This window comes from Equus przewalskii, chromosome 26, assembly GCF_037783145.1.
Source record: "Equus przewalskii isolate Varuska chromosome 26, EquPr2, whole genome shotgun sequence".
Classification (NCBI taxonomy): Eukaryota; Metazoa; Chordata; class Mammalia; order Perissodactyla; family Equidae; genus Equus; species Equus przewalskii.
Window position 1 is genome coordinate 4966910 of NC_091856.1, and position 25055 is coordinate 4991964.

Sequence of the window (25055 nt, forward strand, 5' to 3'; positions counted from 1 at the left end):
TGTTATTTTCCCCCAATCGACTTTCACTTAGAACAGCCTCTCCCGACTCCCCCTTTTTCTCTATAAAAGCGGCTCTCGTGCGTGTTTTTTTTTCTTATTTGCCTGTGGTTTGCCGTAGTGCACACGTCAGGAATTGTAATTCTTTTGGCTATTCTAGAATAAACTCATTTTGAGGGTAAAATAGGTAAATTTGCTTTTAAGTTAAGAAACCCTCTTTTTAAATTGAGCTGGGACGCCAGAAGGGGGAGCTCTGACACGCCACGACTCCACGTCAATTACAAGAATCGTCATTTACAGACCCCAGCAGGAGGAGAGGTACGGTGTGTCCCCAACTTGAAATCGACTACCCCAGCCACTCAGCCAGGGAGAAACCGTCACCACACTGAACTCCTGTGTTCCACTGACAGGCTTTCCTTTGAAACTATCCTTCCGAACTTCTTCCTTTTTCTCTATAAAATAACGTTCCTCTCCTTTGTTTGCTGGACTTGCCTATGGCTTTTGCTATAGCTTGGTAGTCAGAAATTGCAATTCCTTTGCTAGTGCCGAATAAACCCATTTTGCTGGTAAAATAACTGGCTATCTTATTTTTAAGGTCGACACTCCTAACGGGCTAACTGGAAGGGGGTGGGATCCCTGCTTAGTGAAGCTAGTCCAGTCGTGCTCAGAAAACTGCAGTCCTGTAGATGGCCGAGGTTGGCTGTGGCCTTCCAGATACTGTGCGTTGCCTACACTTTTCACTTACCCTTGATTCTCTCTTGCTGTTTCCCCAGGAGAACCAACCGTTGCCACAATTGTAAGAAACACCCTAGAAACACCAATTGCCCCCAGGCTAAAGTCTCAGCTCCCATTGACTGTAAACCATGGAAAATGGTATGGGATTTCCTCCAAAAATTAAAAATAGAACTACTATGTGATCCAGCAATCCTACTTCTGAGAATATATCCAAAGAATATGAAATCAGGATCTCCAAGAGGTATCTGCGCTCCTGTGTTCACTGCAGCATTAGTCACAACAGCCAAGACATGGAAACAACCTAAGTGTCCTTGGAAGGATGAATGGATAAAGAAGATGTAGTGTATGTATATGCAGTGAAATGTCATTCAGCCCTAAAAAAGGAAATCCAGCCATTTGCAACATGGATGAACCCAGAAGACAATATGCTAAGTGAAATAACAAACGGAGAAGGGTAAACACTCTGTGGTATCACTATGATGTGAAATCTAAAAACAAAGTTGAACTCATAGAAAGGGAGTAGAAAGGTGGTTGCTGGGGCTGAGGGCTGGGGGAAAAGGATTCAGTTATAAGAATCCTAAGTTCTAGGAATTTAACGAACAGCACGGTGACCGTAGTTAACAGAACTATACTGTATACCTGAAATTTGCTGAGAGTAGATCTCACACAAACCCAACTGTGAAGCAGTTGTGGCAATCATTTCACAGTGTATACATATATCACACAGTGTACACCTTAAAGAATCACATGCAGAGCCAGTCCTGATGGCCCAGCCGTTAACGTTGGGCGTATTCTGCTTTGACGGCCCAGGTTTGGTTCCCAGCCGCGGAACCACACCACTCATCGGTCAGTAGCCATGCTGTGGTGGCGGCTCACATAGAAGAACCTACAAGGGGGCAGGCCCTGTGACCAAGTGGTTAAAGTTCTGTGCACTTTGCTTCGGCAGCCCGGGTTTGCAGGTTTGGATCCCAGCTGCAGACCTACTCATCAGCCACACTGTGGAGGCATCCCACATATAAAGTAGAGGAAGACTGGCACAGATGTTAGCTCAGGGCGAATCCTCCTCACACACAAAAAAGAAAAAAACAGAGGGACCTACAACTAGAATATACAACTATGTACTGGGGCTTTGAGGAGAAAAAGAAAAGAGGAAGATTGGCAATAGATGTTAGCTCAGGGCAAATCTTTCTCAGCAAGAAAAAAAAAGGGCTGTCCTTAAAAAACCCCAATCACATACAACATATACAATTTTTGTCAGTCCATACCTCAACAAAGCTGGAAAAAAGTCTCAGCTCCCACTACAAGGCTCCTGGCTCTTCTCTCAATCCCTTGATGCCTACCCTGTCTATGCTCCACCCTTTGCTTGTTTTCTGACAAGAGAATAGGCAGTTTTCTCTGCTTGGAACACTCTTTTCCAGAAGTGCACTTTGCCCTGCTTACTCCTATCTATCCTTCAGGTGTCTGCCTAAATATCACCTCCTCCAGGAAGACTTCCCTGCTGCTCTTCCCAGAGCAGCATGCCCTTCCCCTATCCTTTCCCTCTCCTTTCCCCTAAGCATGATGAAACCTCTTCAGAGGGCAGGGACCAAGTCTGTCTCACATGTTTCCCAGCCTGGTGCCTGGCCCCAACAGTAGGTTCTTAATGGTATTTGTGGAACAAATCAAGAAAAGGAACGCTCCGTGTATTAAAATGTCTAGGCAGGTGTTTATTATTTTGTTACATTCTTTCCATTGCACGATTCCACATCTATTTATCTTCACTTTTATTTTTTTTTTACAAAGGTACAAGGAATTTCAGAAACAACATTAAAACAATCATTCAAACTGTTTCAGGCACGGTTTCATATTAAGAGCATAGATCGATTTCCGACTTCCTGCTTCCCTCGATGATACAATCTCAAGGTTTGTTCCAGGAAGAACAATTAATGCAGAGCTAAGGTGGGTCCACCCCAAGGCTCATGTCCCCGTGCGGTCTTCATCCTCGGAAAGTTCCTGAGTCAACAGTCGGCCCCCAGGAGACGGAGCAGGGAGATGAGCGCGCGTTCTGCCTGCCCTGAGCCTGGAGCCTGGCTCTGCCAGTGCCTGGCAAGCTCACGTCATCAGTCAAGAACACAAACAAAAACGTAATTTTAAAAAATGGCTTAAAAAAATATCTGATAAAAATTACCTATCCCTCTCCCTTGCTGTGAAATAATTTAAATAATTTATTCTAGATGTTAAAAAAAAAAAAGTTTGTTCATGGATGCCTTCATATTGTTTCCAAGCATGAGGTCTGGGCCCCCCTGGGGGTGGGGAGAGCTGGAGAAGGGATGGCTCTGTGCAGAGGGGGCTGCTGGGAAACTCCCCAGACTCAGCCCCGCCTCCAGCGCTTTGCAGCAGCGCCCCGGACATGCTGGCTCATGCTCTGAGGCTGCGTCCCCTCTTCTGACCAGGGGGATACTGATGCCTGCCTGGCGGTGCTGGAGAGGAAGTGTCTGTGAGCGGAGGTGGGAGGCTGTGTAAACTGTGAAGTGCGGACCACAAAGAGGTGAGAGAGGTAACCCCATCCAGCAGAGCTCTGCTTCCCTGACAATACCTGGGATTTGGCCTTTGGCAAGCCTGGCGAGCCCCAGCGACTGAGTAAATAGGGGATAAAAGAAGGAACATGGGTGTCTGGCGTGCACAGGAGACAGGGGGCCTCAGCCATGGGGAAGGGGGCCATCGGGAGCACAGAGCCCCCATCACGCTGTGGCCAGGGAGGGGGCCCAGAGAGACCTGAGTGAGGGCTCGGGACAATGCTTCCTGATTTTAGGAGCCTCCAGCCAGGACTGAGAGGACAGGGCTAGAGTCCCAGCTCCTGTCTGGCACTCCCTGTCTGCCTCATCTTTACTGCAAACAGGTGCCGATGGACTAACCCGGGGGGGCTTCATCCTCGCTGTATTGCAGAATCACCTGGGAGCTTATAAAAACATACACAAGGCTAGGCCCTACTCGGAGATTCAGCTTCAAGTGGTCCGAGGTTGGGCCTGGGCATCTGTATTTCCTGAACGCTCCCAAGGGGATTCTGATGTACAGCCTGGGTTGAAACCTACCGGGCCAGGTGGCCTCCTGCAGTCCCCATCCTAGCTCCTGGATCAGTGGGCAAAACTCACTGTCTACACCTCCTTCCAACATTCTCCATCTCTAGCTGGGCGGCTGTATTGACCACTGAGAAAGAGAACCTTCGAGAAGGGCTCAGAACACAGATTCACAAAGGAGGGACATGGAAAGCTCTCAGGCTGGAAGGGAGCCTCAGGGCCACGTGGTCCTGCTGCCCTGCCAGTGCAGTCATCTTTCTCCAGGAGCCCTCCCGAGGGCTCTGCCTGTGACTTCCGGTGCTGGGGCTCCCTCCCTCCTGGGAGCCTCTCTGTTATGGCTGAAATCTGCCTACATCCTCCTGGGGGAGGCAGGCTCTGTGACCTGAGGGCTTTGGTGGTGTCAGTCAGTGGTCGGCCGCACCGCTCTCATGTCTGTGTCTCACACAGGGGATAATGTCTACCCACATCCGGCTGATTCTGGTTGAAGAAGAGAGGATGCTTTTGGCCTCCTGTCTGTGTTCTAGAACTGGGCTGGACCCTGACTTAGTTCCTTGAAGTTAAATTCCCTCTGTCCTTGTGCCAATGTCTTGTGAATTCCTGCAGCAAACCCAGATCGTTTCCCCAAGTCAAGGCCAAAGTTTCTCATCTCGAGGGGCAGATGCTGCAGAGGGGAGCTTATTCCAGGATCCCCCTTGTTCCAATGGAGGAATTGAGACTGGAGGTGGGGCAGAGGAAGGGCCTGCGGGACGTCAGTGAGTCCGGACTCAGCTGAGGCCGGAACCAACGGACTCCTGCCCTGTGGGCTGAGATCTGTATCAGCCCAGAAACAGCAAAGGCAGACCAGGCGATGAGGAGCTCAGCCTGGCCCTGCCTTGAACTCTCTGGGGACCTTGATCACTTGCCTGTCTCTGGGCCTCAGTTTCCCCACCAGTAAAATGAGGGAGTTGGGCAGATCACTGGTTTTTAAACTTCTAAATTTTCTTTTAAGTAGCAGAATTATGTATTCCATAGAAGCCAATATATAAAACAGAAGAGCATCTGGTCGGAAAGCGGCAGTGGGGACACAGCCCGTCTACCTAGCCTCCCCGATCCCACGGACCACCGTTTGAAAATCATTAAGCAGGGTCACCTCCTCGGTCCTTCCAGCTCTAACTTTCTACAACGTTCTTTCTTCTTGAGAAGTTATAGCTCATCGTGGACCCTTAAAAACAGATTAAACAGAAGGCAAGTTCATCTAAAAAGAGTCAGTTCAGACACTTGTTTCGAGAAGGCAAATAGAAAAACGGCACCACGTCCCACTGGAATCTCTCAGCGACCCAGAGTTTCGTTTTCTGGTAAAAACGAGAGAAATAGCGGTTGTCCTTGGGGGGCTTGTGGCTGGATCCCAGACCTCCCCGTGGAGCTGAGTGGTGTCCCTGAGGGCACTGGGCAGAGGTCTCGGCTCAGAACCCCTCCGAGCCCACGCGCAAGTTTTTGATCTCCAGTTCCAGCTGCTTGGCCTGGACCTCGCGCTGGGCCAGCAGCTCGCGGAGCCTTCGGATCTCCTCCTGCTGCCGGTAGAACATCTGTAGCAGCTGGGAAAGCAGAGAACAGAGGAGAGCTCACCGGGGCGTCCCGGGCGCAGGGGCAGGACTCCAGCAGAAGGGATAAGACACTGCCGCTTTCTGACTCAGCAAGGTGGATGTGATTCAGTTAATGCGGCTGAGGCCTGAAGGGGCAGCCATTGCATAAATCTTTTACAAAAATCTTGTTTTCTTCACCCAATAAATGAAATTCCAAAAGAATTGATGCTTCAGACATTTCTGCCTCCTTGGATCCCCCATGGGATGGAGGAAAGGATACTTGGCTCTGAAGTCTCGAGATTAGAGTTTTCACCATCACTAAACTGTGTGACCTCGGGCAAGTTACTTACCCTCTCTGAGCTTCAGTTTCCTCCTCTGGGAACTGGGGGTGAGAAAACTCACCTCAGCATTATCCTAACTGCTGCTGCTGTATGGAAGGGTACTAGATGTTGGGCGCACCCCTGGAGGACCTTTGTTATTCCACTGATGCTCACAACATCCCTACAAGGGTGGTAGTATTAGTACCCCCACTTTACCACAGTGGAAACTGAGGCTCAGAGAGACTCAGCCCCCAGGTCCGAGGCCCTACAGTTAGTGCTCTGGAGAGCCAGGATCAGAATCCCACTGTGGATGCCAGCCCTCGTGTTTTCAGCCACGACATACTGACTCCCGGGGCGGTTGAGGGAATTCAATCCGATGACATATCTGAGCGCCTGCCCCAGGACCTGCCGCACAGCAGCACTTGATAAACGCTGCCTCCGAAAGCACAGAAAATCCTAGAGGGTCAGAACTGGAAGGGACTGGACAGCCACCAGGCCAAGCCCTCCACACTTCGCAGGTGGTTCCCCACCATCTGTACGGAAACCCACCAGCTGGGCGTACAGACGGTGCTCACGGCCTGTCTGCTGAACGAATTAACAGAGCTAGTGAAGGGGCCGGGCCTCGCCCCTCGTGTTCTCCTCCCCCTGGCAGCTGCCCCCACCCCCTGAGGCCCCTGCCCCACCCTGGCTCACACCTCATTCTCCGTCTTCGGCGGGGGGCATTCGAAGATGTCAAAGCCGTTTGAGAACCAGGTTTTCTTCTCCTCCAGCCTCTGTTCTGCCGCCCGCCGCGTCGCCTTCTCCTCCAGCAGGGAGCGGGGCCTCCACGCATCCTCCGCAGCCAGCTGTCCTGTCTGGCTGGAGAGCCGGGGGGAGGCGGGGGCCATGGAATTGGAGAGGGGTCTCTCTGGAAACAGAGGCTGGTGGCTCAGCAGCTGGGAGCCGGGCCTGAGGGACACCAGGACTGGCCCTGGGAGGGAAACAAGGGACCATGTGAGGACTGAGTTCCCGGGACCAGATGGCGAGGGGGCCTCTGACACACGCGGGCACGCAGGCACACGCGACACGTGCGGGAGATACGGCCACACGCAGACAGGCACAGCCCACGAACTGGGGCCACGGGAGCGCAAAGCTCCTCGCGGGCGGCTTCTGAGGAGGCCTGTCTGTAGGAGCAGCCGGTTCCTGTCCTGGGGCCACCCCCAAACCCCAGCTCCTCCAGCACAGCCTGCCTGGCCGTGTACGGACAGCACCCCCCCCACGCTGAGCGCTGCCCTCTGCCGGCTCATGAGTTCTCCCAGTGCCCCCAGCAGCAGGGGAGGCAGGCATCACCGACACAGACGGGAAACTGAGGCCCAGAGAGGCGCGAGACTGTCTCAGGGTTATACAAAAAAAGGGGGTTAAAGGGAGAGGGATCCCAATGGCAGAGGCAGCTGCTCGGGTCAGGGAGCAGGGATCACACACCACCTCCCCCTGGGGTGGCCCCTGTGTTCACAGGACAGGGAGGCTGACTCAGGGCAGGCAGAGCGGGCAGACGGGCCTGGGTGGGGGCTGCTGCCCAGGGGGTGTCTCGGGTCAAAGAGTAATTGTGGAGGGCGGATGGGCAACAGGCGTCCGCCGGGGACGACCCAGTCACTCTGCACAGCCCAAGTTCAAAGAAGTTTTCACGGGGCAAAACCCTTGATTTGGAGGGAGTTTCCTGAGCCATTTGTGACCAGCTCCTCCCTTCCTGGAACCTTATGTGACCGTCTTAGCCACTGGGGACTGACGGTCAAGGGGCAGCCCTCCCAAGTTACAGAAGGACACAGACACAGGCCAAACCCCTCTCAGCTACTTGGGGCGACTGGACACTCCCTTCCCCCGACCTTGGCCCGAGGCCTTTGCTAGCCCTCCTCACCTTTGTTCATGCCACTGAGCCACTCGTGGGCTGACAGTGAGGGCTGGGCCCCTGCCGTGGGCGGGTAGATGTCCTCTTGGTAGGACTCCGACTGTAGGAGAAGTCAGGACAGTGAGGGCCCGGTGGGAGCGCAGGCTGCCAGACCGGGAGGGCCCTTAGAGGGTGGGGCCAGACTCTGCCAACCCCTGTGAGTGGAGGGAACCGAGGCCCAGAGGGCAAAGGGATGTGGCCTGGGTCACACAGCAACTCAAGAGCAGAGACGGCTGAGACTCAGGGCTCCCAGCTCTCGGGGTCAGGGACGCGGCGCTGACCGCGAGAAAGGCCTCCCTGCGGCTGCCCGGGGCTGGGCCACGGCTCCAGGAGGGGCGCCCCGCCTCCCGCCCAGACAGCCCCAGCAGCCTCACCCGCCGGGGCACAATCATGGACACGGGCTCGATGAGGCTTTTGGTCGTAATCAGCTTGTAGAAGCGGAAGATCTCACAGGAGGACACGTTGAGACCTCTCTTTGGCATGACACCTGCGGGCAGAGGGCCAGCGAAGGCCCAGGGGTTCGCTGGGCGGGGCCAAGGGGCCCAGGGGTGTGGCCAAGCCTGGCTGCGCTCTGGACTGACACAGACGCCTCTCGCAGCGTCCCGCCCCCACAGCCACCTCGGCGGGCCCTGCAGAGCTGAGGCGATGGGGCCCAAGGGATCAGACCCGTCCCCACCTTCAGGGACTTACACGTCTTCAGCTAGACATTCACAGGCGTGTGCTCTGCTGCAGGCCCTGCAGCCCAGCCCCAGCTCGGCCCCGAGGCTCGCCACAGAGCTGCTCCGCTCCCCTTCCATTCGTGTTGGCTGCTATCTTTCCCCATCCTTCCTTTCAATCTAGCTGTGTCTCTATGTTTAAGCAGGTTTCTTAGACAACCTGTAGTTAGTTCCTTTTTGTTTTTTTAATCCCAAACACACTTAAAAAGTAGGTGAAGTCTGCTCCCTGGGGCTCTCTTAGGTCTCTCCCGTCTCCTTGCTACTGTACTGCTCCACCTTGACCTAGAACACCTTCATTCTCTCCCCATGCTGTGCTCTGCTTCCTCTTTCAGCTCCTCAAGTGTTGCCTCCTCCGGGAAGCCTTCCCTGACTTCCTCCTCTGTGTTCCCGGAGAGCCTCGTGCACACCTCAACTAGAGCTCCCACCGAGGCAGAGTGTTGGCCCGCCGTCTCCCCTCTCGAATGAGGCCCCTCCAGGGCAGGGCCCACACCCCACTCACCCCTGTCTCATCCCACCCAAGCGGCCTGGGTGTCCCACACTCACCGATCCCCTTCTGTGGGTTGTAGGAGCGGTACTCGGTCAGGTAGTTCAGGTACGGTTTGTCGGCGCTCACTTCGTAGTAGCGGATGTTGCCATCTCCCTGCAGGGGAGGAGGTGGATTCAGAGCAGCTGCCCATCAGCCCCCGCCCGGCCCCCACTGCCAGGCAGCAGAATCCTGGCGTTCGGTGAGCGAACACCAGGGAACTGTCACCAAGGCAGAAGGGGCCCTCACTTGAACGCTCAGTCCCCCCACCATGACCCAAGCCCACCCCTGTGCCTCCAAGGCCCAGCCCCGGGAGCGGAGGCCGCACACAGAGGTCACAGGTGGCGTGTCCTGAGGCCATCCGGGGGTCTGACCCTTCAGGGGGGCATTTCTAGTTGTCACCGTCATAATGATGGGGCGGGGCAGGGTGGGGTGCTGCTGCTGGCACTGGGGAGCAGGGGCCAGGGGTGCCACAGCCAGACAGTCCCCCCCAAGGAAGGCCTGCTCTGCCCTGATTCGAAGGCGGCCCCGTTGAGAAACACCCCTGGCCCCTCCTCACCTGGGCCCAGAGGGGGAGGGACCAGCTCAGCTCAGCTGCCAGCACGCGGGCCCAGGGGCTCCCGGGAGCTGGGAAGGAGGCCACGTGGCGCTGGGCTCACCACGCTGGAGAGGGCTCAGTGACTCCGGTCAGTCCCTGCCCTGCACCCCAAGGACCACAGGCTGCTGTCTGGCCACCAGTGGGACGAGGCCTGGGGTAGTTCTGCCTCCTGCCTCAGGGGTCCAGGCAGCCACCTCCCTCCTGTGCCAGGCTCACCTTCCCCACCACGTAGAGCATGTTGGTATCCACGTCATAGAAGGGAAACAGCACACCGGAGGAGCCATCTAGGTCCTCCTCTGTGAGAGGCACAGAGAGGTCGTCCTGCAAGGGAAGGGAGACCAGCAAGGCCTGCGGGTCACACATGGGGCCCTCAGTGGTGCTCTCTGAGCTAAGAATCCCTGTCCTGGGGCTCTCGATGTGTGTACGTGTGCATGTGCAAGAGGCTGTTTGTGTGTGTGTGAGAGAGAGACCAGCACCTTTGATCATGCCAGCATCCTGCCTTGAAGGAATCACTTCTCACACACCTGTTCTCTCCAGCCCTCCTCTCCTGTTTTATTATTCACTGTAATAAACGAGGAGAGAGATTCAGAGAGGAGGTAACCCGTCCAGTCTTTGAAACTCGGGCCAACAGCTCCTTCAAGTCAACACTGCTTGGCCTGGCCCTCGCCCCCACCCCACACTCAGCTACCTTGACAGCAGCTCCTCCTGCCCACGTGCCTCGGGATGTCATTCAGAGCCCTTGCTCCAGCTGTGCCCTCTGCCCAAGGCCCTCTCCTTCTCCCTGTCCCCCAGTCCTGGTCCCCTCCCCACCACCCGGGCCTCTCCTGGGTCCAGGCTCTCCCCCCTTGAACGACAAGATCACAAGGTCTGAGCTAGCAGCTTCGGTTGTTGGCATCTCCCTGTTATTCGTCAGTAAATTCAATGAATGAATGAATGAAGCCAGCACTCAGCTGAGGAGTGATGGCGGGGGGCATTGGTAGGGTTGTGTGGGAGACTCACCTGGTCCCACAGGGCCACCTGCCGGTTGTTCCATCGGGATGTGCCCGTGGACAGCAGCTTCTTCAGGTTCCCCAGAAACAGCACTTTGTTGGCCCGGTGCCCCTTGTAGCTGGCTTCCTGGAGGGACATGTGCCATCAAGGACTCCCTGCCTTGGCTTATGCTGCTGCTTCACCTGGAATGCCTGCCTTTCTCACCCCAGCTCTTCCTGGAGAAGCCTTCTGGGGGCACCACCGCTAGGAAGCCTTCCTGGGTTCCTCCCACCCACATGGAGGTTCTCCCACTGTTTTGGTTGAGAGTTGTTTTTCTGGGCTAGGACAGTGGCAAACTTCTGCCCAGCTCCTGCTCTTGCTGAAAGATTACTGAGCACCCACTGTATGCAAGGCATGGGGCCAGGCGTGCTCTGGCACCTGGGTTATCTTATTTAATCCTCCAAGAGGAAGAACTAAGAAACACCAAGGGCCTATGCTGCAGAGGAGGGAACAGAGGCTCCGGGAGCTGGCCTAAGGCCCACAGTGGATGGACAGGGGTGTCCCAAGGGCTCTGACCCCAGGTCACACCTCCTGCCAGAGCCCAGGTGCACTGCCAAACTCTGGAGTTAGACCAGGTTCAAGTCCTGGCTTTCGGTGTGGGCCAGTCGCTCGGCCTACGTTCGCCTCAGTTTTCTCTTCTGAAAAATGGGGATGACATGTCCTACGGCTCAACAGACAGGGCCAGCCCATGTGAAGGCTCGGCCAGAACGCCGACAGCGTCACTGCCCTGTCCTCAGGAGCCTCCCCCGGGCCTGCTCCTTTCCTTGCTCCTCTGACCCACCCAGAGCCCCGCCTGGCCCCACCTGGAGGACGGTCCCGGCTCGAGGGTCGAGAATCCGGATCCTGCGGTCCTTACAGGCGGTGGCCAGCAGGCTGCCGCTGGTGTTGAAGGACATGGAGAGGATCACGTCCTGGTGACAGTCAATTGTCCTCACGGGGCTGGTGATTACAGACTCCTTTGTGTCCAGGTTCCAGACCATCACCTGCACGGCAGAGAGCGGGCGCTGAGCACGCGGCCACCCCCCCGCCAGCCCCCACAGCCACACGCCGCCAGGCTGCGGGGAAACACGGTATCCCCAGCAGGGAAGCCCAGATGGCAGTCTGGCCCCGGGGCCTCGGGTGGGAGGAGGGATCTGCTGCTGAAGCTGCCACACAGCAGGAGGGGAAGCCAGGGGTCAGGCTGTCTGGCAGTGAAAAGAGAACAGCATCTGCCCTGGAGCAACAGGACGTCCACGCCGGGCAGGCCCCAGGAGTCCCGCGGGCTCAAACAGCCTAGCAGCAGTTCCCACCTCACACAGACCAACAGGCTGCCATGTTCAGCTGCACAGGCTGGGCACTGCCCGCCGTCAGGGCAATCCCCTCCCGTGGCCTATGGTGTGAATAGCACCCCCGGAGTTGTATACAGAATACTCTGCTCAAGGGAAGCAGGAGCCGGCAGACACCTGCCACCCACCGGTGAAAGAGCACTTGATCCTTTCCCTTCTGAAGGGGGTACAAGGCCTGTGGGCCCCCGAGGCGAGTGAAGCCCTACAGAGTTGCGAAGGGAAGAGTTCAAAAGCCATGGCTAGGGTCACACCAACCCTATTTGTGTACAGATTGAGACACTGAGGCCCAGAGAAGACACGGGGTTTCCCCAGGTCACCATGCAAGTCAGAGACCGAGTCGAAATAGAACCATGGTCTCCCCTACTGTGAACCCCCCAGTCCACAGGGCCCACAGCCCGCCAGCTGGCAGTCTTCGGAGCAGGGGAAGTTCCCCTGGGTGGGGCACAGCCCGTGCCCTCCAGGCAGACTTACCAGTTGAATAGTGTCCCCCCAAAACTCATGTCCACCTGGAACGTGACCCTAATTGAAGATAGGGTCTTTGTAGCTGGAATTAGTTACAATGAGCTCATACTGGATTAGGGTGGGCCCTAAAGCCGATGATGGGCATCCTTATAGGAGGAGGAGAGGACGTGCAGACACACAGAGAGCAGGCCACGGGAAGACGGACGCAGGCTGGGGTGAGGCAGCTCCAAGCCAAGGAAGGCCGGGAGCCACTAGAAGCCAGAAGAGGCACAGAAGGGCCCCTCTCGGGAGCCTCTGGAGGAAGCAGGGCCCTCCCAACACCTCGGTTTTGGATTTCCACAACTGTGCGAGAATAAAGTTCTGCTGTCTTAAGCCACCCGGGTTGCCCATTTGATAGGGCAGCCCCAGGAAACGAATAGGCAGACCCACCTTGTAGTCATAGCCGGAGCTGAAGAGGATGTTGGCGGCCGTGGGATGCCACTCCACCAGGCCCACTCGGCGCGCGTGGCCCACCAGCTCCTTCCTGCAGCCCGTGAGGTTCTTTGTCAGTAGTTGCTTGGGGATGTCCCAGATCTTAATCTGTCAGGGGAGACACGGTCGGGGGGAGTGTTAGCCAGGGTCACCCCAGCACCTCCGCCACCCTGAGCCACAGAGCTGGCAGTGCCCAGCAGAAGGGCTGGGGGATCTCTCTCTCTGTCCACCTCTCACTCAGTGGAGGGGCAGCTGGCGTCCCTCAGAGGGACAGGGGCTTTGCCAAGGTCCTCCAGCCCAAGCAGGGGTTGGCATTGACCAGAGATGACCCCGGGCCTCCAAATGGCCCCTGGTTATCTTTGCTGTTCTAATGACCTGAGGCAGCCAAGGGGCAGCTGGGCCACAGGCTGGCTCCCAGGCTGGATGTGAGAGCAGATCTGCCTCCCAGCCTAGCATATCCCTCAAAGTTCTCTACCCCCTCCTCAGCCCAAAGGCCGAGGGCAGAGCTTCAAATGCCAGGAGAACGGGTTCATGATCATCCGCAGGGCACTAAGGAGCCATCGCAGTCTCTGGAGCAGGACATGCTCTTTCCTTTGGAGGGCCCCCTTGGATGGCCGGGAAGAGGAAAGCCTGAAGGCCAGAGGGCCAGGCTGGATGGAGTCACAGGCCTGTACTCCACAGCGAGGGCCTGGCAGGGGGGCTGGGGCTTCCCCCCCAGAGCAGTATTGTTGAGGATGGAAGGTGCTTCCACCCTAGAAAGTAAGCTCCCCGCCACGGAGGCATACAAGCGGAGGACAGAGGGCCGCTGCAGAGGCGATGCAGCTGGGGATGGTGCTGACTTGGTGCTCCTCCGGTCCCCACGGGATTGTACGCCCCCTTCCCTTAGAGATGCACAGGTTGTCAGGTAGACTTTGCTTTCAGTTCAGCCAATATTTATTTCCTGGTCGTCTTGGACTTAAAACCATAAAGCCAACCCCACGAGAGCATGCCAGGCTCCAGAGATAGGAGTCCAGGGCGGGCTGTTTCCGCACAGAACTGAACTCGCTGGAGGATAGACTCTGTGCAGCTCTGTCTGGGAGGTGCAGAGCCCGTCCCCAACACTCCTGAGACTAGAGGCTCGTCCCTGCCCCACAGGCCCTGGGGTCAGGGTTAGACGCTGCCACCCCCAATAGTGGTGTCCACTCATCCTGCCCCTGGGGCACCTGGGAAGGGACAGTGACAGGCAATTGAGCTAGCTAGAAATTTAATAAAGACCTTGAAAGGAGCCTTCAAAGCAGGCCTGAAGGGGTAGGTGTTCCGGGAGTGGGGAAAGAAGCAGATATTCAACACCCCGTCAGAAGCCCTGAACTCATTGGAGATGAGGCCAATTCTTACAGGGGCTGACTGCCACTTCAGTGAAGCCACCTCGGCAGACATTGTCCTGTGTTCCTAAATCCCCTATATGGAAACTGACACAAGTCCTCTTAGAATTTTCTAGCTGCTTCTCCTGACGAACTGGTCTCTTTCCTTTGATCAGACAGCGAGGGTTCTGCAATACAGTCTGTTTCCCTTTTTGCCTTGGCTGCCAGGCAGCTCAGAGCTACACTTGGAATTCAACAGCTACAACCCTCCACAGCTAACGTTTCTAGTATTATTTCCTCACTTCCTCCATCTGTGGCTGCTGCTCTTTAGGGAAGTGGCACAGCTCAATGGAAACGGACTGGGCTCTGGAATCAAGCCTCAGTGTGAAGCCTGGCTCTGTGTGGCCTCAGACAGAGTGCTGCACCTCTCAGATCCTCGGCTTCCCCATCAGAAAAATATCCCACCTGGTGGGGCTGCTGGGAAGACTGAGTGAAATGATACCGGAAGGAGAGTCAGGAACAGTGGCTCACAAGAAATGGTACCCATGACTTTTATCCTGATTTTAATCGTCTGATCACGTCCATGTATTTTGTTTTAAGCCATACCCACCTTGTTTTAGGACAGGGTACAGAATAAACTATGAATAAATAACACTGAATGTGGTGGGGGTAGGGACCACAGCCCTGGTACAGAACAGGGACTCAAAAAAGGGGATGGTACTGAAGCTTTTGGGATGGTGTTGGTGTCCATATTTGCAGAAGGCTCCCACTCCTGTCCTTTTAAAGCTCCCGTCCCCACTGTCTGTGAAATTAAGTGGCATAATGTTTTCCGGCTACAGTGAAAATGCTCTGCAGCATTTTATAGTTCCCCAAAAGCCGGGCTTTCCCGCTGGAATATGGCTCTCACTGGGTCTTCACTGGATGGCTGGGAGCTATTATGCCCATTTTACAGGTGGGGGAACTGAGGCCCACAGAGAGTAGGGGGGTGCCCCAATGCCACGGGGCCCATAACTTCTCCTCCTCCATCTAAGTCACCCTGCCCCACACAGGGAGCTCACCTCACGAAGGATGAAGGAGTCAGGAGCATCAGAACCGAGGACGGACACCATCCCATCTCCCCCTGCCCCCGCCCCCCTCTCGGGAAAGGCGGCCCACGCCTGACTCACCGTGGCATCTTCAGAACAGGAGGCGATCTCAAAATCATCAAAAGGGTTCCATTTGATGTCTAAGACGTTCCCTCTGTGCCCGCAGACCTTCGGGTAGTGGGGGTCCAACTTTCCCGTCTGCAAAACAGGGCCCAGGCAGGTTGGGGCGGGGAGGCGGCTACCTCCACGTTAGCATCTGGACAGTCACTCGGGCAGTCAACAATCCCCGAGCAGACTGGAAAATGCACGGGACAGAACTGGGGTGAATCTAGCACTTGCCATTGCTCCCTGTGTGACCCTGGGGGTGTCACATCACTTCTGGGAGCCTCAGTGTCCTCCTCGGTGAAACGGAGGCAGCAATGGGTGTTTCACACGGTTCGTGTGAGGAGCGCAGGAGAGGAGGTGTGCAAAGGGCCGAGCGCAGTGCAGGTGTTCAGTGAAAAGACCTTCCCCAGACACTGCTGGCGGGAATGCAACACGGTGCAGCCACTTTGGGAAACAGGCTGGCCGCTCATCAAAAGGCTGAACGCAGAGGCGCCCCGTGACCCAGCAGTTCCACTCCCAGGTACATCCCCAAGAGAACTGACAACACGGCTCCACAAAAAGCGCGTGCACCAGTGTTCACAGCAGCGTTTCTCATAATGGCCACAAGGTGGAAACAGCCAAACGGACAACTGGATAGACAAACATAGGATATTCACACAATGAAATATCATTCAGCCAAAGAAGGAAGGAAGTACTGATACATGTTACAACATGGATGACCCTTGAGAACGTTATGCTAAGTGAAAGAAGGCAGACGTGAAAAGCCACCAGATACTGCGTGACTCCACTTAGATGAGGTACCAGATGTGGTTTCATTGCTTGAGCAAATTAACACACTCCCTGGTCCCTGGCGTTCAGAACCCTGACTGATGATATGAAAAATCCCGAATAAGTAAATCCAGAGAGACTGGAAGCAGACTGGTGGCTGCCTAGGGCTGGGGGAGGGGGCAGGGGGAGTGGCTGCTCGCGGTTCTGGGGTTTCCTTTTGGAGTGATGAAATTATTTTTGAAATTAGATAGTGGTGATGTTGCACAACCAACCGTGTGAATATATTAAAACCCACCGAATCGTACACTTTAAAGGGTGAATCTTATAGTATGTGAATTCTATTTCAATTAGAAAGAAAAGGCACTTCCTTCCCTTTCCCTCTTTCCTGCTGAGAATCCCCATGAGGTGCCGGGTGACACACAGGGCCCACAGCCCATGCCGACAGCCCTGAAGCTGGGCTCTCCAACTGCACAGGGAGACTTGGATTTCCCGGGTCATGCGGCAACCACACCGGTTCAGTCACAGAAACGCGGAGCTGGCAGGGACCAATGCATTCATTTTACACGTCCCACTGCATGGTCCTGGCAGAACAGGGGCCAGGAACCGGGCCCTCTGCCCACCAACGCAGCCTTCGTCCACACCCCCCACCCTGGGCTCCCCTTCAGATACACTCTCCCCAGTTCAGCTCTCACCCCTCAGGAAAGGTTGTTAGACACCTCGCCCCACCCCGGATCCCGTAGTGGAGGAGGGAACCCTATGGAGGACATTATTTGATAAACTGGAACATGAACGTCAGATTAAAGTATTGTTGCAATGTTAAACTCAGTGGAGTTGATAAGGTACAGTGGTTATGTAAGAGAATATTCTTCTTTTTAGGAAAAAGTCAACGATTTAGGGAGAAAGGACAAAGACGTCCTGAACTCTCAAAGGGTTCAGAAAAAATAATTACACCCTCACATACAGTCAGAAAGAGAGAGAGAAAGAAAGGAAAGAATGTGGACGTGCGCCGTTTCCCAGTGGCGTGTGGGGAGCTGGGGAAAAGCTCCATTTCTTGCAGCTGGTTCTGTCTCCTCCGTGGCTGGAAACAATGAGCCCCTGGACAGGGAAGAGAGGGACACACTGCCTGCCCCCTGCGGCTGGGCAGCCCCTGAGCCGGGGCCCTGAAGGGAGCACACCGCGCCTATGGCCGGCTCAGACCTTTGGCCCAGCCTCCAGGCCACTGGCACGCTGTCGTCAGGTGAGCTTTCAAAACCTGAAATCCGACTGTGTCATGCACCTGCTCAGACTTTGCAGGCCTTTCCCTCATCTGTAGAGTGAATAACCCCTCCTTGCAGGATCGTATGAGAGTAAAACGAGACGCTGTGCCTGAAACGCTCTCCAGTGATGACCTGTAGTAAGTGCTCAAACGAGCAGCTATGATTCTATGCACACAGGTGAGCACACACACGTCCATGTGCATATCAAAATGCCCCAAAATGTTAAGCATGGTCATCTCCAGATGGTGGGACAAATTAGTGGCTTTTATCAAATTCTGCATTTTTTAAAAATTTCCCAAACTTTCTATAAAAACTGTGTAAGTTTTGCCATAAAAAAGGTACTTAAGAACAGAACTCCAGGCTTTCAGAAAAGATGGGTCTTTCCAGGGTTCCAAAAATTTGTCATAAGACTGCAGAGCTTGCAGGGCTCTGAGGCCACGATGGTGAGCACACAGGAGAGCCCTCTCATCCGGCACCCGTGGCACGCATCACTAATGGCTCCCACTAATGGATGGCGGGCCCCAGAGCGGAGGAGGGGCTTGCCCAGGGTCGCTGGGGGGCGGGGGGGGGGGGCGGGGGAAGGGGCGGGGCGGGAGCCAGGGCTCTGGCTCCCAAGTGTGAGCCTGCGGGGGACTGAACTGTGCTCCGAGGGAGCTCCAGCCCGCTCTGAGTCAGTGTCCATGCAGAACACGGGCTTTCCCTTCTCTGGATCACTTCCTGGGCCCAGGGCCTGAGCAGGGCTGGCTTTGCCCGGCACACCCAGTCTCCGCCAGGGCCCTTCCCTCCACTCGGGCCCAGGGCCGCACCCGTTCCTGCCCTGAGGCTTCTCAAGAGCCGACTGTCAGGCCGGAAGGGAGCACACAGCCCAGGGGCCCCTCCGGTCTCTGCCTCCCCTCCCAGCTCGGCCAGCCAGAGATGGGGCTTCGGGCCTGGCAGCTTGGGAGGGCAGCCCCTCGGGGCCGGAGGCCAGCGTGGTCCCAGGTCCGCAGTGTCCACGGCGCCCAGACAGCCGCCCCTCGTCCTTGTCCTCGTCCTCTGCTGCAGGCACACCTGTCTCGGGGCGGTCGCAGCTGCGCAGGTCCCACACCAACACACTAGCCAGTCTGGTGGGCGGCTCACGGGCCACGCACAGCCCAACCAGGCCAGGGACACGTGGAGTCAGGGGGCCACCGCCGCCCTTTGGTCCATCAGGCAGCCACCGGCCAGCAACAGGCTCTGCTCCACGGGGACACAGGCCCGAACTCAGGAGATCGTCTGCTCTGCTCCCCGCGCGTGGAGCACCCTGGACCCGGTGCAGGAGCCGGAGCCTGGCCTGCAGGGCTGCCACCTGCCCCTCCGCGGTGGGCCAACAAGGCCCAGAAGGCAGAGCCGGCACTGGGAGGGGCACTGCGGGGCAGGCCTCAGCCTGGACAGCGAGCGCGGCCTGTCCCACCGCAGTGGTGCCGTGGCCGCGGGCGCCCTCGGGGACTGCAGGGTGTGCCGCACAGTGCAGGAGAGGCCAGGCGGCGGGCTGGCCGGCTTCCTGAGCTCGAATCTCTGCGGCAGCACCTACTATGTGCCAACTGCGGCCGGAGTTTCCTCATCCACAAAATGGCAACAGTAGCAGGATGTGGGAGGGGGGTGAGGATGAAGGATGAGGGCAGTAAAGGCTGGGGTAGGGCCTGGTACGGGGGGAAGCTCATGGAGCTCCTCAGAGGACGCAGGGGGCCTGCTCAGGGGCCACTCGGGACGCCGCCAGGGCCAGGCCGAGCTGCTCCCAGGGGCCACCATCACCTCCCTCCTGGCCCGGGGGCAGTGGCTCCAGGCTGCCTCAGGGAGTGCACGATGCCTCCATGGCATTCCCATGGAGGGACTGGAGAACACTCAGGTCCATGAGGAACGCGGCTGCAAATGCTTCTCTTTAGGAACGGTAACTTGGGAGTCATTTCTGTGCCAGGGGCACTGCTCTCTTGTCTGATTCACCTCCGACCCCCCAGCAAGCAGTACAGCCATCCCCACCACAGCACAGCCGCTGAGGCCGCTGGAGGACAATCACGGGCTAGGGCCGTGGGGCCAGAGCTGGCACTGCTTCCTCTCACTGCCTGGTCTGCCTCTTGCCGTCCTCACACCATAGTTATCACTGGCATCAAGCGGGCCTTTCTTTGAGGACCTACTATGTGCCAGGTCTCACTCTGTGCAAGTAGTGGCAGAAAACGAGGTACTTGGGGCTTGGGGATCAACCAGAGAAGGCTTCCTGGAGGAAGAGGCTTTTGAATTGGGCCTTAAAGAGAAAAGTCTTTGACCAGGCTAGGGTGGGGGGGCGGCATTTCAAGCCAGAAAGGCAGTGCCACAGGTAGGTGTTCAGTGGGGAGGAGCCTGAAGCAGCCTGCAGGAAGGTAGACTGGAATATGACAGGGGAGAGGAGGCCAGACAAGAGGGTGAGGCTGGACCCTGTGGGGAGATGGACACCGGGACAGAGGAGTCGCATCCTGACTGGAGGGGGTGAGACTGCAGGAGGGCCGCCCGGAGGAGGCTGGGAGCTGAGTAGAGGGAAGGATGCTAAGAGTGCTCCCCGACCCTGGAACACACCTGCTGCTAAAATGCACATATCCCGCCCCCAGGAGGACGGCCGAGTGTCCCTCCTCAGCGCCCCCTCCTAGCCCACAGAGGGGCCTGAGGCGGCCACGGGAGAAACCGCACCCCGCACGGGAAGCGGTGAACCCGGAGGGCAGCTGGTGACGGGCCGGTCCCCCTGCAGAGGGCGCTCCCTTTCTCCCCAGCTGGTTTCTTCCGCCTTCGTCAGCCCTCGAAGACAGAAAGCGCCTCCTGCTTCGCCCCGCAGGCCCCCACGGCCCTGCCGCCCCTCGCTCTCCGCCCCTGGTCCCGGCTCTGTCCTCTGGGACTCCAGAGCCACCGTCTCCCTTGTCCCAGGCCAGCTCCTTGGCTATCTGAAGGCAGAGGCCCATTCCTGAGTATGTTCTTTTCCAGGCTGACCTGGAAGAGACTCAAAAACAGAAGCCATTGGCCGGGCGATGGAGGCCTCCAACGAGGAAGGCAGGGCTTCCCGCGCGGACCCTGGGGAGCCTGGGAAGGCGTCTGGGCAGGGGAGTGACATGGTCAGACACAGGCTTGGGTCAGGGCCGCCTGCCTCTGGGGGCACAGCAGTGAAGGCCTCCCTTCTCCCATGGCCACCATGGCATTGGTTTGGCTCCTAGGCCCGAGGCCCCCCTCTGGCCTGGTCACTCCCAGCAGTGTTCCAGGGTCCACCCCAGGGCTCTGCCTGCCCTTCCTTCCTTCCTCCCCACACTCCACACCTCAAGGCAAAGTCCACGCTCCTACCCCGGGCGGCTCTGCACAGGCCAGGCCGGGCCCCAGGCTCAGGGAGGGCCTGCGCAGACCTCAGGGCCTTTGTTCCGAGCACAGCTGGGCTGGCTGCCAGGGCTGCGGGCACCTCCCTCCCACAGGCTCACCCTGGTCACAGCGCAGGAGGAAGGGCCCTGACTGCGGAGTCACTCCCTTAGGGACACCTGACATCACCGGGGGCAGCTGGCCCTTCGAGAGGAACTTCCTGGACGCTGTGGCGAGGCAGGCGCGTCCGCCCCCGCGCGCCTGCACACACTCCATTAAAGATCAGCCAGCTCCTGCCTCCCTCCTCACACCTCTGCCCGGAGGGCACGTAACCCCGGTAACGGAGCAGGAGCCACGGAACCCAGAGCCGCCTCAGGCGCTGCCGGTGGGCACGAGAGGGAGGCCCCAGGTCTGGGCCACACTGGGGTCCTCATCCTTACTGTTCAGGGTCCTCCGGGAAGCCACCTCTCTGAGCCTCGGCATCCTCGTCTGTACAGTGGGGCCACACTCCCCACCAGATGGGTTAACGAAGGCATCAGCACAACACTGGCCCTGGAGGTGACATGAAAAGGTCCCGCAGGCCTGTCCGCCCGCCCCGGGGGAGCGCTGCAGGAGGGGCCAGCATGTGGTCCCTTCTCTCCACCCCTCGTCCTTGCTCCAGCACACTGGATCTGGTAACTTAAGAAAGTATCAATCAAATGCCATGCGTGGGCCTTTCTGGACCCCAAACAAACCAAACACAAGAGGCACTGATGGCGCAATCAGGGACATTTCCACATGGGCTGGGAACCAGGTGACCCAGGACTTACTGTCGACGCCGTGATCCTGGCATTGTGGTTCTGCCATAAATGTCCCTATTTTTTAGAATTGCATATTGAAGTTTGTGTAAAAATGACAAAATATCCAGGATTCGCTTTAAAATACTTCAGGAAAAAAAAGGGATGGACAAAGCAAGAGTAGTAAACTCTTGAAAATTCTAGAATCTGGGTGTAGAAGAGTTCATTATATTTCGTGTTTGAAATCCTTTCATAATTATGAAAAGAACTCGATCAGAGCCAGCTTCTGGAAATGCAGATTACAAACCAACAGCGTCACACTGCCCAGGGGCAGAGATGCCAGACTTAGCAAATAAAAATACAGGATGCCCAGTAAAATCCGAATTTCAGATAAACAACAAATAATTTCGTTGGTGTATGTTCCATGCAATATTTTACTTATATTAAAAAATTATTTGGGAAAAGAGTGGCAGTTTCTTAAAAAACGAAACCTGTAACTACTTTACGACCCAGCGATTGCTCTCTGGGCATTTATCCCAGAGAAACGGAGACTGACTTATGTTCACTCAAAAACCTGTCCACCAACGTTTATAGCAGCTTTTCCAGTAAAAGCCCCAAACTGGAAACAATCCTGACGGCCTTCACGGCATGAGTGGTTAGACAAGCTGTGTGTGTCCACACCGCGGAATACCACTCAGCAATAGAAAGCAGTGGGTTATCAATACACGCACTGACCGGGGTGATCTCCAGAGAACCACGCTGAGCGGAAAGTCAAGCCCAGGTGACACACTAGACGGTTCCATTTACATGACTTTCTTAAAATGGCAAAAGTATAGGAATGGAGCACAGGTGAGCGGGGGTCCGGGGTTAAGGAGAGGGTGGGGGTACAGGGAGTGGCGGTGGCTGTCACAGGGGTCTCTGACGACGCAGTGTTCTGCATCCTGACTGGAGCGATGCCGACATCCCGGTTTCGATATCGTCCTACAGTCTCGTAGATGTTACTACTGGGGGAAACTGGGTGAAGGGCAGCCAGGAGCCCCCAGCATGATGTCTAACAATTGCGTCTACAATGACCTCAAAACAAAAAGTTTAATTAGAAAGAAAAAAATAAGCAAAAAAAGTTACTTGGTGTTCATCGGAAATTCAGATTTCACCGGGCATCCCGTATTTTATCTGGAGCTTGTGGGAAGGCAGGCTCTCCGGCCCACTCAGACCCGCCGAGTCAGAATCTGTGTTGTGATGCTCAGGTGTGAGTCCTGATTAGTGGCTTCCAGCTCCTGTTGTGGCTGAATTCCTAGGAGCCTGTGATGATGGTAGCCATTAACATGTGTCCTCGAGCTATTTATAACATTTCAGAAAGCCCAAAGGAATCGCACATTTTACCCAGGATCAGGCTGCACATGACAACTGAGTTTCAACCCTCCAGTGGCTTCCCATTGGACTCAGAATGGAGCCAGACTCCTTCCCTGGCCTCCAAGGCCTTCACAGTGCCTGCCCTGCTCCTCTCTCTGACCTCACCTCCCACTCCCCCCCCCCCCCCCCCCGCCCCGTGACAATGCAACAGTTTGTTTCTCAAACATACCAAACCCATTCCCACCTCAGGGCCTTTGCACGTGCTATTCATGCTGCCTGACCGCTCTGCCCCTGGAGCTTCAAGTGGCTCTGTGCTCTAATGTTACCTCCCCAGAAAGGCCTTCTCTGATCAGCCTCTCTAAACTAGGTCCCCTCTCTCCACCCAGGTCTCACTCCATCACATCAAACCAATTTATTTTCTTAATATCAGCTGTTAGTACCTATTTATACTGAGTAGTTCATGTGAGTTGGAAACTGTGACAGTCCTGAAAGAGCCTGAGTAATAAAAATCAGGAAAACACGTTAATTATTTAAGAATGCAGTTTTTTTGGTGGACAGAATCTTTTAAATGCACCCAGAGCCTGGGAGCAACAAGGAGCCCAACGGGGCCATGTCTAGGGGTCCTTCCAGCGCTGACCTGCAAGTCTTTCTGTAAATCGCATTTTACACTTGCCCCACCCCAGCTTGAAAAATTCCCTCTCTCTAGAATACAGTTCACACTTCTCACCCCTGGCATTCAAGGCCTTTCTCATCCGGTCCCCATCCACGTCCCCAGGGTATTTCCTTCCTCCTGTTCACAGCTTGCTCTCTGCACTGTTCTCTAAAGATTCACATACGGTCCCACTGCCATGCCTTTGCTCGTGCTGTTCCCTTTGGCAATGACGCTATCCCTGTTTATCTGGATGAACAATTATTAGGTAATTTGTTCAGTAATGAAAATTTATGAGCGCCGACTGCATGCCCACAAAGTGACAGATAGTAAAGAAAGTCCTGGCTCTTTTTTCCCTCCTATTCCAAGTACATTGGGAGGTACTGGCGGAGGGACACACATGTCTGATTCAGTACCCAGGGCATGGTATCCTAAGAAAGGAATACGCTGTGGAATATGTCCTACACAGGAGAACACTGTGCAAATTTGGGGGAGGGAGAAAAAGTGGCTATTCATGAATATGATACATATTTCTACTTAGGTCATCTTTAATATTACTCTTTCAATAACACTGTAATTTTCTCTTTCTAAGTTTTGCTTGTTTATTCCTAGGTATTCAATTTTCTTTTATTCTATTGCAAATGTTTATATTTTCTATGCCTTCTTGATATGTAAAAATGCAATTCAGTTTTGTATTTGGATTTTTGTATCCAGCTACCTTCCAAACACTCTTATTTTTCCAATAATTAGACTATATGTTCTTTTGGATCTCTATTTAGACAATCAGATCTGTAAAGAATTGCAGTTTTATTTCTTCCTTTTTTTTTTTTCTTCTGAGGAAGATTCACCTTATGCTAACATCTGTGTCAATCTTCCTCTATTTTGTATGTGGGTCACCACCACAGCATGGCTGCCGACGAGTGGTATAGGTCTGTACCCAGAAACCACTAGGCCATGAGGCTGGTCCTTATTTCTTCCTTTTTATTTTATTTTATTTACTTATTTTTTTGCTAAGGAAGATTGGCCCTGAGCTAACATCTGTGTCAATCTTCCTCTACTTTACATGCAGGTTGCCGCCATAGCATGGCTGACGAGTGCTGTAGGTCCACGCCTGGGATCCAAACAAGCAAACCCAGGCTGCCAAAGCAGAATGTGCTGAACTTAACCACTACACCATGGGGTCGGCCCATCTTCCTTTTTAATCATTATACCTTTAACTTATTTTTCTAGTCTTACAGTGCAGGACTGGACCTTTTATCTTATTGCTGATTTTAAAGGGCTGTTTCTGACATTCCTTCTTTATAAATGATGTTTGCACTAATTAACAGAGGTCAAACGTCACCAATATCGCCAGTGATGAGTTTGCTGACATCACGTGTCGCCTGATGGAATGAACTGAGGATGCAGCGTCACTGTGTAAAATTCTTGACAAAATGCGCAACATGAATCTAACCACAGGGAAACAATTTGGGAAATCCAAATTTAGGAACATTCTACAAAACAGCTGGCCTTTACCGCTTAAAAATGTCAGTATCATGAAACAAAGAAGACTGAGAGATATGACAACCAAATACAGTGCACAATCCCTAGTTGGATTCTCGAACAGAAACAAAATTTCTATATACACACACACACAGACGTATAGATGGGGGAGAAACATAGATCAAAGGTAAATTTG

The 25055-nt window shown here is 55.1% G+C and overlaps 1 protein-coding gene across 3 annotated transcripts in view; it reads right to left on the reverse strand.

Moving 5' to 3' along the window:
- Positions 1-2417: 2417 nt before the first annotated feature.
- The window catches only part of CORO2A (coronin 2A), a 53502-nt gene continuing 30864 nt past the window's right edge, over positions 2418-25055 (reverse strand). For all 3 annotated transcript variants that reach the window (XM_070595773.1, XM_008518991.2, XM_008518992.2), the window contains exons 3-12: positions 15225-15341; positions 12677-12826; positions 11264-11443; positions 10431-10547; positions 9648-9752; positions 8854-8950; positions 7969-8081; positions 7565-7655; positions 6366-6640; positions 2418-5362 (exon numbers count right to left, since the gene is read on the reverse strand). In XM_070595773.1, coding sequence (XP_070451874.1) covers positions 5231-5362; positions 6366-6640; positions 7565-7655; positions 7969-8081; positions 8854-8950; positions 9648-9752; positions 10431-10547; positions 11264-11443; positions 12677-12826; positions 15225-15341 — 1377 coding nt within the window. In that variant the 3' untranslated portion in view covers positions 2418-5230. The remainder of the gene's footprint in view (positions 5363-6365; positions 6641-7564; positions 7656-7968; positions 8082-8853; positions 8951-9647; positions 9753-10430; positions 10548-11263; positions 11444-12676; positions 12827-15224; positions 15342-25055) is intronic.